We start from the raw sequence: 16,092 nt of genomic DNA on the forward strand, positions 1-16,092 counted from the left end.
TGCTGTAAAAGGAATTAGAGATGATAAAGGTGACACAAAAACTGGTGCCAAAAAAAAAAAAAGATATCCTTGATGTATGGAGTAAGTACTTCAAAGAATTGCCAAACAAACAAACAACACAGTAGCAAAAAACACTCAACAGCATGCAATCAGAAATATATATCCATACTTGAAGTAGAAAAAGTCATGAAAAGCCTGAAATGTGGAAAGGCAGATGATATTCAACCAGAAATACAGAAATAAATGAATAGAGGTATTCATAAATGTCTTACGGTGGCTGCACTGCATAGTTCAGAAGGCCTGGAGAGAGAGAGAGAGGGACAAATACAAGAAGATTGGAGTAGAGCTCTCATAGTACCCATATATAAAAAGGGAAATAAACTGAATGTGAGAATTAGAGGTATTTCTTTACTGAGTGTTCCTGGTAAGATTTATGCAAGTATACTTGAGAAAGACTGTGGAAGAGAACCTTGTTGATGACCAAGCTGGATTCAGGCAAAAGAGAGGCTGTCAGGTTCAGATTTTCACTTGACAACAAATAGTTTTGAAATCATGGAAATAGAACAAAGACATATTTAAGTTTTGTAGATCTGGAAAAGACATATGACAAGGTGTCAAGAGAGAAGCTATTCGAAATGCTACAGTTATATGGTGTCAATGGGACATTATATCAAGCAATACTTAGTCTTTATTTGAGTTGTAAGTCAGCATTTAGAATTGAAAGAAGTACAGGAAGATTGTTTAATGTTAAATCTGGTATCAGACAAGGATGTACACTATCCCCTCTGTTATTCATTATCTATATGAATCACATTATGAAGAAAAACTGTATTAAACCTGATATCAAAATTGGAGATGTTAATCTCAGCTCTTTACTTTATGCAGATGATGTTATACTTCTAAATAAATCCTGACAAGTCTACAAGATTCCCTGACTAAATTGAATAACTGTTATAATAGATTTCATGTTGTCATATTTCATATCGTATGAAGTCAGCAATAACAAGACAAAGACAATGAAAATAAGCAGAAGCAATTGAAAATATCAACTGCATTATGAATGGAGAACCTATAAAAAGTAAAACATTTCAGATACTTGGGCATGATTCTTAGTGAAGATGGTAAACTAAATATGGAAATAGATAACAGAAGATATGAGAATCCTGAGAAAGATTATTGGTGTGAACAGATGGCATCAATGGAAATATCATATTAAAAATGAGGATATTAGGAAAGAACTTGACATTGTTAAAAGAAGGTAATCTTAGATGGTATGGCCACTTAAACAGAATGGGAGAGAAATTAACAAAACAGGTGTTCTCTGCCAGGTTGGTAGGTAAGACTCAGAGGAAGACCAAGATATAGGTGGATTGATACAATAAAAAGAAAGTGCCTTAGAAGACAGAAATATAAGATCTAATAACGTTGAAGGTAACAGATTGATGTGGAGGAAAATTGTAGATAGGAAGTTAGTAATGATGCAAGTTTTTCATGTAGTACTATCATATCATATACACTCCTTTAGGGTACATGTCAGGAATTTGATAATGAATTATAACAGAAAGCAAACCCATGGATAGGAAGGAGGTGGTGTATTTAAGATATTTTATAATGATTCTGTAGAGATTCACCTGACCCCATTAGAGCCGTTTATCACTGCAAATTTAAGTCTTATTTCTATTTATTCATGCAATCTTCTACACAATTTCAAATAAAAACATCCGTGGTATATTATGTTTAACACAGTGAAGGACATTGAAATGAATTCCATGGTGTGGTTTTTATTTAAATGTTTATAGTTTTTTTTTTTTTTTTTGTATGTATTACTAACTTTGTTCTTCAAAACTGTATTGGAATAATTTCTTTTTGTGAATTAAATTCACTAAAAAAGAGCACAAGATATAAAAGAAAGCTTCAAAAATGCTTAGCACCATACCATGAAATTTCCAAAGATCTGTGAAGCAAAAGCATACAAATCCAGTTACTGATTTTTTAAAGAGAACAAAAGATACACGAAATCTAGATACTGAAGAAATATTTCAGAATGTGAAGATATGCAACAGAAAAAGTATTCGGTTTGATTGTGCTTAGCAACAATGAAGAAAATTAAACATATGCATGCTATCTGAGATTATCACAGTGTAAGACTATTACTATTTCCAATAAGTCGTTTCCATTTTTTTTTTCTAAAGGTTACTTTTGTTGGCTCATGGAACTAATTTCCTCTCTGCCTTTTTTTTTTTTTCTCTTTTTTTTTTTTGTACTGCTTCTTAGTCTCTTATAACATGGTTTTGAACTACACAAGATTTTATATGAACCTAACTAACTATGTTATAAGATACTTGTATTTTAGAATCCTGAATCACTGTTCAACTGATTTTGAAGTTCATCATTTTATGTTAGCACAATTACATTAAAAGCAGCTTTTCTTAAGCGACACCTTTGTAGGGATGTCAGTTAAGACAGTCTTTAGCAACATTTCTACATTTATATTACTAAATGCACTAAAAACAAGAACATACTAAGAGATACACCAAGTCATCAAAAAATAAATCGTTTCATGTTGTTTGTTCAGGTGGCTGAGGAATGTGTATGAAGTTTGTTGACCGTGTGGCCAGATAACAAGAACATCGTCAACGTATCTAAGCCACACTGTAAGTTTTAGAGTAAAGGAATCAAGAGCACTTTGCTCAAAAGTTTCCATATAAAAGTTAGCAATTGGGGGGGGGGGGGAAATAGTGGTGAGTGGCCGTACCTTCTTTTTGTGGGTAAAATTTATTTTGCCACACGAAGTAATCGGAACGTAGTGCGTGGACAAAGAGGGCCGTAATGTTGGGTGGAAATTTGTTCTGTAGGAGAATTGTGTCACTGATTGGGACATTTGTGAAAAGGGCAGAAACGTCAAACTGACTAATAAATCACCTTTGCCGAGTGTTATGTTTTTAATTTTGTTTATGAAGTGTTGTGTAGGAGGGGGGGAATGACCTACCAACTCCTTGAGATTCAAAATATCTGGATTCATATAACTAGATAGTTTGGATTGTAAATTTAAAAGTAAATAACTCCCACAGTGAACAACAAACAAGTGACACAAGGAGCGACCCAACCACCTGCAAGCAATAATCGTGTGATCAACTTATCAAGCCACACCTTAAATAATGGTCAACTTGCATTACTTGATGAAGGCCTTAACTTTGCAGTAGCACCTAGAACTGTTAATAAACTGGGTTTTATATACCACATAGAAAGAGGCATTAAGTCTCTTTCTATGAATACAGCTGATAAAATCAGGTTAGAAACCAGCAATGTTCTGAATAAAAAGAAAACCTTATATAGCAATCTTACAAAAACAGAACTAGCAGCAATCAAGTCATTAAAAGCTAATCAAGATAATTATAACAAAATCGGACAAAAGTAATGCCACTGTCGTCCCTGATAGATCAACTTGCATTCATCAGATGAATCAACTAGTCTCTGATAACAGTACCTATCAGCTTGTAAACTATAATCCAACTAAGAATAGAGAAAAAAAACTGACAAATTACTTTTCAACATTGGTATCACCTAAGGATCTGGTTCCCACTGACGAGACCTCAATAAAGGTTGAAACTGGTTTGGGTAGTGACCCTTCCCATGATGTCTGGTGTATGACATGCGTTTCTGATTTAACAACCCTGAAAGACCGAATAACGCAGCATGCGAGGCAAATGCAGTTCTTAGAACATCTGAAAAGAGGAATATTGAACCACATCTGTAAGTTATGAACACGAAAATTTGTTGTCTCTTCTGGCCGTCAGGCACTGTTAAAACACTTATAACCCATTCTCCCAGAATATATGGTGTTCCTAAAGTACACAAACAAAACGTTCTGCTTCGGCTGATAGTCTAAGGAATAGACAGTCCTAATTATCACCTAGACACGAAATTAGCATCAACACTCAAGCAGTTGGCAGGTCATTCCCCCTCCTATATAAAGAACACACAACACTTTATAAACAGAAGTAAAACATAACACTCGGCAAAGATGATTTATTAGTCATTTTTGACGTTTCTGTCCTTTTCACAAATGTCCTAATCAGTGACACAATTCTCCCACAGAACAAATTTCTGCCTGACAATACAGCCCTCTTTGCCCCTGTACTACGTTCTGGTAACTTCATGTGGCAAAATAAATTTTACCTACAAAAAGAAGGTACAGTCATGGGCTCACCACTATCCCCCCCCCCTCCCCAATTGCTAACTTTTATATGGAAGCTTTTGAGCAAAGGGCTCTTGATTCCTTTACTCTAAAACCTACAGTGTGGCTTAGATACGTTGATGTTTTTGTTATCTGGTTACACGGTCAACAAACTTTAAACACATTCCTCAGTCACCTGAACAAACAACATGAACGCATACAATTTACTGTTGAAATTGAAAATCAGAACTTCTTCCCGTTCCTGGATACACGTCTTCCCTCAAGCAGTTTATCCTTTATGGTTTACCACAAACTGACACATACTGGCCAATATATACATGCTAACTCATATCACCACCCATTGCAAAAATTTGGAGTCATTAACAACCTTAAAAACAGAGCTATAACAATTTGCTCTAATCAACAAAAACTCTTAAACAAGAATTATTAGCAACACATATATAAATAATGTGTTGCTAATAATAACAAAAATACTATTAATAAAGTTCTTCATACAACTTCATCAAAAAAGAATATAAATTACAGTAAAACCATAGCCATCCCATACATTAAAGGTTTATCAGAAAAAATCAATAGAATCCTACACCATTATAATCTCAATGCCATCCTGGAGTTTATTGCATCTACTGCACCTGTAACTTGCCTTATATTGGTGAAACTGGATGTACAATCCCTATATGTCATAAAGAACACAAAAGACACAATATAACAATTTTGGTGAAGCAGGCCTCTCAGATCACGCTCTCAACACCCTACACCAAATTGATTGAAAAAGTACCTGCTCTTTACATCATACAAAAGCCTGGTATGAAAGAAAATTGAAAGAAGCCTGTGAAATTCTGATTAACCACCCTAATCTCAACAATAATGGTGGCATAAACATTCCAAGAATTTGGATGGCACATATTCAGCCTACTTAGTATCTAACATACTTCAGAACTTTAAACAATTTTCAGCTTTTAGTGGAAACTATTCCATACCAATTGTTGAGATTTATATGTATAATCAGTTTTTTTTAAAAAACTATTTTTAATTTTATATATATATATAAACATGTTGCTCTACAGTCCAATTTAATTTTGTAATAGATAATAATAATAGGACTCTAGCTTTGATGTGGGTAAAGGTGTTTTTTTTTCCCTTCACCAGAGGTCAGGCCAATAATGTTGTACAGTTGGTCAGTAACTATAGCAAATCATGTAGATTGTAGTGCAGCTTGTTTCTCTGTACATGTATATGCTCCAGATGATGACCTTAATATGAAGGTCGAAATGTTGAGTGTTTTCATTTCGGTTTATATTAAACTAAAATTTTGGTTGTCTCCATAATTTTCGATAATATAGAAGTGATTACAATTAATAAGAATCAGTTTCCTAAATTTCTAGTAAGTAAAGAAACAGTCATTCCCATTCAAGTTAGAGCAATGTAGTTGCTGCTCAATTTGACCTTTAATGCTTAGATCTGAAATGGCAGCTATGTAAAAGTGATTATTCAAAGGGTGATGAAACAGTCATGCTAACATAAACCAGAATGGTTTCCTTACCAAAAAGGTCAGAAAATCTGATTCTTATGCGTCATAAAAAATTTAAATTGCATATTTGTATTAAACTTATATCCACTATATTATACATTACTATATGGATCTTATCTCTTTTGTAATCCATTATTATTCTATGTTTTTGAATTGTTAGTTACATTGATAATCTAAGTTCCAGAAATATTTATATGTTATTAATAATTGTTCAATTTATTTTTTTCTCACATGATAAATAACTATAAAAACTTGTTCATGATAAGAATTTCTCCTCTATCATTTCAGTGCACAATTTCTATTACTTTAACTCACAACTAAAACAAATTAATTCATTTAAGCCTCCCCCCAAAAATGCAAACCTTCCATTAAAATATTCTTTTAATTTCGTGGGTTAGCTATATTGAAATATAACAGTAATAGGCATGTTTTGACAGAGGCTTTAACTTCTGTTCCACGTCAGAATCTAAAAAAAAAAAAAAAATAGTTTATTAATGCTGTGTTCATAAGTTTTCTTCTTTGAAAATAAATTAATCTGGTTGGCTGATCTGGAGATACCAACTTCTTGAAGGATAAATGTTAGTTTACTTTAACGTTTCAATTCATTTCATGATAAGTATTGAATTTTTGAATTAAAATTCAAGATTAATTTTACCTTTATCAATATGTACTTCCAATAATTTTCGTTCCCGAACAACTTTCTTCCCTTGACAGTTCTTACAACGATCTTTTGAATTAATACGTTCTCCTTGACCTTGACACTCATGGCACATACTTTGAATCTGCTGAACCATACCAGGACCAAGCTGCTGAATACGTACTTGCATTCCAGTACCACGGCAATTAGGACACTTTTCCAAAGCTCCTTTTTTACCACCTCGTCCTGTAAATGAGAAGATGCTATTAGCTACATGGAAAAGAAATTAAAACTATGTACCAATACTGCAAAGGTCTAACTGATAAAAGTACTGACAAGGCAATATGTGGGGTGCTTTTAAAATAACAGTATAAAAAAAAAACAAGAAATCTCTTAATCATGCAGGTAATCTTTGTGAGAGGTAAAAGATGAAAATTGAATACTGATTCACACACAACAAATATGGAGATAACTAAATTTTATTACTTAAGAATTAAGAATATTTTAAGAATTATATACAAATAAGGGGAAAGCAATAGAGAACAGAGCAAAGGATACTGAAAACCAACGAATATGCAGTTAATGATGCAAAACATGAAGTTGCAAAATTGAAAAATAGAAAGGAACCTAAACTTGACAGAATACTAATAAAAATGTTAAATGGAGGGATTTGCTTATATATAAAACTAGCAGAACTGTTTACTAGAAAAATCATCCTATATAAGAAAGGTGATAAAACTGACATAAGAAATTATAGACCTATACCCCTTCTCCTAGTCATTCATAAACTTTTTACAAAAATTTTAAATGGCAAATAAACAATATATTAAATTTCTAGCAACCAAAAGAACAGGCAGGTTTTAGAACATCCTTCAACTTCAGATCATTTATTGAAGTACTAGAAAAAAATAATATGCCAATTTCTTTGGCCTTCATAGATTATGAAAAAGCCTTTAATACTTGAAGCTTTAAAACATTAGGAACAAATGATATTTATATTGACTCATAAGTTGAGTATCAATGATGCCCTTTGGTTTGAATCCATCTAGGATAGGTAGAATTTTTATAGACTTTTCAGTTGAAGGTGAGTTAGATGATCTCATGCAGAGGCGAAAGGATTTTTAATCCTGAAAACTCTGGTTTTTCATCCTGCACAATAGACAAACCAGGCATAAGAACATACAATTAACAGACATAAATACACTGGTCTCACAGCCTATGTTACTTCAGCTGTAAATCCAATTAACCATATGTCAGGAAAGTGTGTCTTGAAGTATGAAAAATCAAGTTTCTGGAAGGGAAAAAACCTGCCATCTCATATGCAACCAGCTAACTCACCCTTCAAGTGAGAGAACCCATAAAAGTGGTTTGTGTCATACAGAAGGTTCAAATACAAGTCTTGTGAACTAATAGGTCATCACTACTGTCCGAGATACAAAGGCTTTAATATTAAGAAGCAAGTTCTCTTCTGATCTGTATTTTTAAAATATGGAACTGTCATTTGCTTACTCTCTTCATTCTTCTCAGTACTTCTACCTGCTGTTGGTTTCTAGCCTGATAAAATTTTAATTTTTAACTCTTGTACAATTAGTGTTCAGTTGTGTGAAACCAGGAGCGATTGTTTATACAATATAAAAACTGAAAAATATTAAACTTAGTTCTGTTTCTTGTAAACATCCAATGAGTCCTGCTTAAGTCGTCATTAACCAAATTATGTAACTGGTGTAACATATCTGGTATGAAAATCAGCAATCTCAATATCAAACCTATTGCATTACTGAGGATACAATCAACACATTTCACCTAAATGAAATTCTCAGCGAAAAGGACAATATTAAACATGAAATTTAAATAACTACATTTAATACATCTAGTAAGTCATTTGCTATTAGGTTGAAGTGATGACAATTCTCTATTTACAAAGCACAAGAGAAAGAGAAATGCCAAACATAAACACTGAAATTTTGTAATAAATATTCAGTAACACAACAGATGATGTCAAAGAAAAAATATGTACTCACTATGTTATTGTGAGTACATAATTTGGTTAATGACGACTTAAGCATGAACAATAAAAACTGAAAAATATTAAACTTAGTTCTGTTTCTTGTAAACATCCAATGAGTCCTGCTTAAGTCGTCATTAACCAAATTATGTAACTGGTGTAACATATCTGGTATGAAAATCAGCAATCTCAATATCAAACCTATTGCATTACTGAGGATACAATCAACACATTTCACCTAAATGAAATTCTCAGCAAAAAGGACAATATTAAACATGAAATTTAAATAACTACATTTAATACATCTAGTAAGTCATTTGCTATTAGGTTGAAGTGATGACAATTCTCTATTTACAAAGCACAAGAGAAAGAGAAATGCCAAACATAAACACTGAAATTTTGTAATAAATATTCAGTAACACAACAGATGATGTCAAAGAAAAAATATGTACTCACTATGTTACAAAAAATGTTTCTTGACCTTATCCACCAATATGATGATATATTGGTAGTGGGCATATGTCATGTTCCTTGAGACAGAGTATGGCATAAAACTAGGTATAACACAGCGTAGAAAGATTTACATTTTATGTAGAAATGATAATTCTAGTTATACCTATGTTTACCATCATGATAAAGCACAGGATAAATGTCAAATTTCAGTAACAGTAATCTGTAAAGATGACATCACCTAAGTGAAACAAAGTGAAAAAATTTGCAAACAAAAATATTTTTCTCAAATGAGATGTGTAATGGACACATGCCATGAGAAAGAATGATGCATCGAATGAAAGTTATTTGCTTCCTGTGCTGACAATACAGGTATGACTGTTTACGGCGCTTCACTTTTGTGCCTCTCATAGATCATGATTTTAATGGGTGATGAGTCATGACTGACTTCCTAGAAATAGGTGGTCTCAACATTGTAATAAAACTATAATATTAAATGATTAAATTATAGCCTAAAATTTAAATAATTAAACAAAAACTAAATACAAAATGTGATGAGAAAAAGCAAATTCCATTAACCATGGACTAAGAAATGCAAGTAAACTGACAAACATGCAACGGTGTCTAGACCATAGGAAGCTGAAAGGTTAAAGATTGGTCAATAACAGAGAATGTGATAGAACAAAGGAAATAGGACTTGATGAGCTCCTTTGAACAACTGTCCAAAGAAGACAAAGAGGAAAGTGAAGCTGGCTCCACAATGCCTGTTAAGATACTAATAGTGAAATCACTGCAAGAGGCTATTGCTCTTATTAATAAGGGATGAGATTTTCTGTAACAATGACCCCCAACTGAGAGTGGAGCTCAACCATTAAGAGAGGAATTGAGACAGTTCTACAGCTGTTATCACAAAAGAAAAAACCAAATGGACATCTATCGTTTTTAAAGCAGCAAATTTTCTTAAAAATTATACAATTTTCAATGCATAAATTTCGTAAAACAAAACACTAAATATTTTGTGTTGATTACTGAAAATCTTGAAACAGAACCTAATGTATTTACATGTTCCCATTATATTTTTACTTCAATTTATGCTGGAAATTTCAAGAACTTAACCCTGGTGTAAACCAAGTCATATCTGTATTTCCTATTATACCTGAGCAAAAGCAGAAAATAAAACAGGAACTAACACAGGAGATGAAAAAAGAATATGGGATAACATTAAAATGAACAATGGAATGAATATAATGGAATAACATTAAAATGAACAATGAATAACCCAAATAAAAACTATGCATTGTATAAATCATGAGCATACTGACACTTTCTGCTTTTATTGCCCATCACATGATGTTACATTAAACAAATTACAAAACAGCCTAAGTTGGTTTGGTAAGAAGCCATGTGAATAAATTTGAGGAAAGAAAAAATTCCATCCAAATTAGTAATATAAAAAACAGTATTGAAACAGTTTTAACTTTTAGTACTTGATAATTAAATTAGAAATGACATTTCATAGAGGAGAGGTACAAGTGATCTAAAAAAAAGTTTTAAACTTTGCATTAAAGAGCATTAAGCAGAGCTAATGCAAATTTAAATAGGACAAGAAACAAAAGATTAGAAAACTACTACTCAGAACAAAAAGTAAGGGAAAAGGGTCCAGAGGAAGATTAAGCATCTTCTGTCTTTGAAATACAAGCGCTTACTGATTTTAAGAATTCTAATAGTAGATAAATTCGGAGAACTGATAAATAACTAGTAATCAAGATTTTTCTTATATAACGAAACCTGTGGTGAGTTCATCACTACAAGAATCACACATATTAACCACAATGAAAATTATTTAATTGTAAATATTTCATCCCAAGTATCTTAGGACATCATCAGTACAGTAGTTTAAACAATAATAGGAATAACATAAGGTTAGGGCGCATGATTATAATAGAATCTCAATAAACGTGCGTAACGTGTTACAGAAGTAACACGTTACGCACTGATGATGTCTTAAGATACTTGGGATGAAATATTTATAATTAAATAATTTTCACTGTGGTTAATACGCGTGTTTCTTGTAGTAGTAATCAAAATGTATTGATTGCAGTATCCTGTACAACATTAAGAATGTATGTATATATTTTAAAACGGTCTAAGCACCTGCAACAAAGAAAGGTGCTAAAAAAACTGGAAAGCATCTCAGTTCAATTCCCCATTTGAGACTTAGAACTTTCAGGCAAGGCTAAGTTGACTGGTTTTTGCAATTAAGTATTTTCTTCAATTCTGGTTTGTCATTGCAAAACATAACAATGAACACATATACCCAAGGAGCTGACCACCATATTCTATTAAGATGACATGAATATTAAGTAAACATGAATGAACCTCCTCAATACCTTGATTATTTTTATTCATTGAATGAAACTGGTAGACATGGAACTTCTTAGTCACGATAACAGAATTCAGTAGCTTTCATTAGAGCAATTTAAAATGGCTGAAAGAATAATCATTCCAATAAAAATTTTGCTGATTTTTGTTTTTTTTCTACAAAAGAAAAATCACAGTAAAGCAGTAAACAGTATTGCATTATGCAGACAGCCACTGAATTTCAATTCAATCTTAGGTGTTCCCCCCCCCCCACCCTTAGTACACTAGTACCAATGGGAGAAAAGCTATATTAAACTCTTTCATGTGCAAGATGATAAAAACTTTGTATTCTCATAATGAAAGATAACAATGCTGAGAGCAGCTGCACCAAAAAAGAAACCAACACTGGATTTTTCGCTTAAAGAACATGATAGATTCACAAGGAATATTTAGAAAGATCACTGTTGACAAAGAAATCAAGAAAGCTCTGAGAGTCAACAAGATTATCTTGTGATAAGAAACTATAAATGCTGATCATAGCAGATGGAAAAGGGAAACCATCAACTGGAGTTGAACATTAATCTCTCAAGATGACTGTTTTTACATGACATCAAGAATTTATACTGAATATCAAGAGTGATTCTAGATTTGACACCAACAAATATTAAAGTATAGCACAAAGAGTTTAAAGTCTAGTATATCAACTGGCAGTCTTTTGCAAAATAACTGTTTTAAAGCTGTACCATTAAAATAATTAAAAAAAAATGTTGGCTCTCTCCAGGATGCCCGTTACATTGTAGCATTTATGCACTAATATTCTGTAATATTTTTCCAAATCATCATAATGCAAGAACTCATAAGAAAATAGAAACAAGATTGCAGGCATAGACTTCTGTGGCTAATTGGTTCAAAAGATATATTTCGGTGATTACACCACGTTTTTTTTTTTTTTTTTTTTTTTTTTAATTATTCGGTTATACAAAATGCTGAAATAATAGTTCCCGACAAGTTTTGTAAATCACGGGATTTACATCTTCGGGGAGGTTTAAATAGCATAACTTAAAGTTTAAACAAGACAATTAATAAATACAAATCATAACCATCTGGCTATTCATAAACTCAAATAACAGAACGCAGATATAAAACGTTATTGACGTTGAACAATACTGGACAATGTCACGTGTTCTTGTTCTCGTTCATACAGTCCGAGCTCAGATTGAGGTAATTTTTTTTTATTAGAGCTGACCACACTTGGAGAATTAAACCTTGATTTTTATTGTATTGGGTTGGGGTTTTTTTTTAGCATATTAGCAGCTTCTTTAAATTTTCTTATATAACTGTTGTTTTCTATGTATGACATCGTCGTTTTTTGCCAGAGTACATCGTGTCCAGTGGAAGTGGCATGGAAAGCAAGACCCGTTTTTTGTTCTCTTTTGTACTGTACATCTTTCTGGTGTTCAGCCATGCGTATTTCTCCAGATCTTCATGTCTGTCCTACGTAGCAAATCCCGCAAGAGCAATGGATTTTGTAGACTCCTGGTTTTTTAAGAGGATGATGAGGTGGTTTTGGTGGATGTAGGAATCTTGAGATTTTTTTCCATAGGAAGGAAGGCTAATTTTATGTTGTGTTGTTCATTAATTTGGCTAGCTTATCTGTAACATTTTTGATATAAGGAAGCGAGATTGAGTTTTTGTAATCCTGTTTTATTGTATTGTTAGTTGGATGCATTTTAAGGATTCTCTTGATGGTTTTTGTTTCATATCCATTCTGTTGGAGGATTTGTGCTAAGTATTTTAGTTCTTCATTACATCTTTCTTGTGTGCTGGAGATATTGTATGCTCTGTCTCGAAGAGTTTTAATTAAGCTTATTTTTTTATGAAGGATGGTGGTGTGAGGAAATTTAGAAATCTTCCAGTATTTGTTGGCTTCCTTATATACTGAGAAGGAGAATTTACTTTCTTCATTAACTTCTAATAGAATATCCAGAAAAGGAAGTTTTTTATTTTCTTCTTGTTCTAAAGTGAATTTTATGGTGTTGTGCAAATTGTTAAGATAATATTTGAAATTGATAAGTTCATCTGTTGTTCCATTGAATATGAAGAAAATATCGTCCACATAGTAGCCATATTTTTGGTTTTTTATGATAATTTTTAAGAGCATTGTTTACAAATTTTTCCATAAATAGGTTTGCTAATACTGGTGATAATGATGAACTCATGGCCAGTCCTTCTTTTTGTTCCCAGATTCTGTCTTGATAGGTGAAAAAAGTATTGTTTATACAATGTTTAAAAAGATTTAAGATGTCTGGAGGGAAGAGGTCTTCTAGGAGATTCAAAATTTCTTGTCTCGGGACGTTTGTAAACAAGCTGATGTCTAGACTTGCTAAGATGTCTGTTGGACCAATATGTATATCTTTCACTTTTTCTATGAAATGTTTACTTTTTTTTGTGCAAAACATCTCCTTGCTGATATGTACAATGTTATGCATTAAGGGAAGGGCCACGACCCAGATTAGTTTCGACCTTTATTGAGGTCTCTTCAGTGGGAGCCAGGCCCAAGTGGAGATACCAGGCAGAAGGATTAGCAAGGTCATCTCCACCTATGGAGAGACCTCAATAAAGGTCAAAACTAGTCTGGGTAGTGGCCCTTCCCTTAATGCATAACATTATACATATCCGCAAGGAAATGTGTTTTGCATTATGGGAGATACTGAGATAGGAGTGATGTTAGCTTGCTCCGCCTTTGCAACGAGTTGCCCGGTGTTGTACTTTACCCCAGTCCTGAAGATACTTTCAGGTGCAAACTTTGTTTGCTCACACTTGGATAAAGGATTAAACTAAATTTATTATTTAAGTTACACTATTTACCCCCTGAAGATGTGAATTCTACGATTTACAAAACTTGTCGGGAACTATTATTTCAGTATTTCGTATAACTGAATAATTAAAAAAAAAAAAATTATATATATATATATATATATTAGGATAACCAAGCAATTTTATATGCTTGGTTATTTTAGCTCCTAATCCCAAGTATGCAAACAATTAAGTTTGCGCCTGAAACAAAGTTCAAGTCTAAAGATGGTACAACACCAGGGCAACTCATTGTAAAGGTGGCTAAAGCTTTGATCACTATTCTTAGTATTTTCCCATAATGTAAAGCACATCTCACTAGAAGATGTATACTGCAATGCATTATGGGTGGGGTCACTACCCAGACCGGTTTCGACCTTTTTTGAGGTCTCCTCAGTGAGTAGCTAGACCCTAAATACCAAGGTTTTAGTAATACAAAGCCTTATCAACTTTACCTATATAAGTTGCAACAAGGTGTATTAAGTTTTAATAAAAATCTCTGGAGGAGATATTGATGGGAATAAATTTTTAACTTGGGTATATTGTATATTAGGATAACCAAGCAATTTTATATGCTTGGTTATTTTAGCTCCTAATCCCAAGTATGCAAACAATTAAGTTTGCGCCTGAAACAAAGTTCAAGTCTAAAGATGGTACAACACCAGGGCAACTCATTGTAAAGGTGGCTAAAGCTTTGATCACTATTCTTAGTATTTTCCCATAATGTAAAGCACATCTCACTAGAAGATGTATACTGCAATGCATTATGGGTGGGGTCACTACCCAGACCGGTTTCGACCTTTTTTTGAGGTCTCCTCAGTGAGTAGCTAGAGTATTTATTCCCATCAATATCTCCTCCAGAGATTTTTATTAAAACTTAATACACCTTGTTGCAACTTATATAGGTAAAGTTGATAAGGCTTTGTATTACTAAAACCTTGGTATTTAGGGTCTAGCTACTCACTGAGGAGACCTCAAAAAAGGTCGAAACCGGTCTGGGTAGTGACCCCACCCATAATGCATTGCAGTATACATCTTCTAGTGAGATGTGCTTTACATTATGGGAAAATACTAAGAATAGTGATCAAAGCTTTAGCCACCTTTACAATGAGTTGCCCTGGTGTTGTACCATCTTTAGACTTGAACTTTGTTTCAGGCGCAAACTTAATTGTTTGCATACTTGGGATTAGGAGCTAAAATAACCAAGCATATAAAATTGCTTGGTTATCCTAATATACAATATACCCAAGTTAAAAATTTATTCCCATATATATATATATATATATATATGTGGTGTAATCACCGAAATATATCTTTAGAAACAAGTTTTTTTCTTGTTCATATTTCTCTGCGAGAGAATGGACTTTGCTATATGCACATCAAGCACAAATAGAAAAATGTAGCAATCCAAATATTCCAAAAGGAAGTCAACATACAAGTATAAAATAAAATATACAAATATTTTGCATAAAAAAAGCATTTACCTTCGCACTTGTCACAAATAACATTTTTCTGTACAGCTAACTTCCTCACAGCCCCATTGTATAGTTCTTCTATAGTAATACCAAGTTGATGAATAACATCTTTCCCTCTTCGCTCTCGTCTACGACTACCTCCACCACCAAAAAACATGTCAAATATGTCCATTGGAGATGAAAAGCCACTGTGACTAGATGAATGTCCTTCTTTAATGGCTTGTTCACCACCTTGATCATATAATTTCCTCTTTTCAGGGTTTGATAAAACTTCATATGCTTGAGAGATTTGCTTAAACTTAAAAAACAATAAAAAATATGTTAATACTAAAATGAAATAAATATAAAACACACACAATATTTTGTTATACCTATCTATTGTTTATCCTCACTCACTACTAGTATGCCGAATTAAACTCAACATTTACTTGTTAGGTCTTCTAGCTAAATATTAATATCAAAATTCTATAAATCGTGTTAGCTAGAAGATACTGTCTGATGTGAATAGTTAAAGCAATTTCTGTTTCTAACATTCCTGAGTACAGAAAATGGATAAGCAAGACCTTGTGAACTAAGTGATCC

At 32.8% G+C, this 16,092-nt stretch overlaps 1 protein-coding gene across 1 annotated transcript in view; it reads right to left on the bottom strand.

Annotated features, from left to right (window-relative positions):
• The window catches only part of Droj2 (DnaJ heat shock protein family (Hsp40) member A4-like), a 76,639-nt gene that overhangs the window by 14,015 nt on the left and 46,532 nt on the right, over positions 1 to 16,092 (bottom strand). The window contains exons 3-4 of the mRNA XM_090408875.1: positions 15,520 to 15,808; positions 6,385 to 6,612 (exon numbers count right to left, since the gene is read on the bottom strand). Of these exons, the coding sequence (XP_090265001.1) occupies positions 6,385 to 6,612; positions 15,520 to 15,808 (517 nt within the window). The remainder of the gene's footprint in view (positions 1 to 6,384; positions 6,613 to 15,519; positions 15,809 to 16,092) is intronic.

This window comes from Typopeltis vanoorti, chromosome 19 (assembly GCF_054136105.1).
Source record: "Typopeltis vanoorti isolate ZY-2024b chromosome 19, IOZ_Tvanoo_1.0, whole genome shotgun sequence".
Lineage (NCBI taxonomy): Eukaryota > Metazoa > Arthropoda > Arachnida > Uropygi > Thelyphonidae > Typopeltis > Typopeltis vanoorti.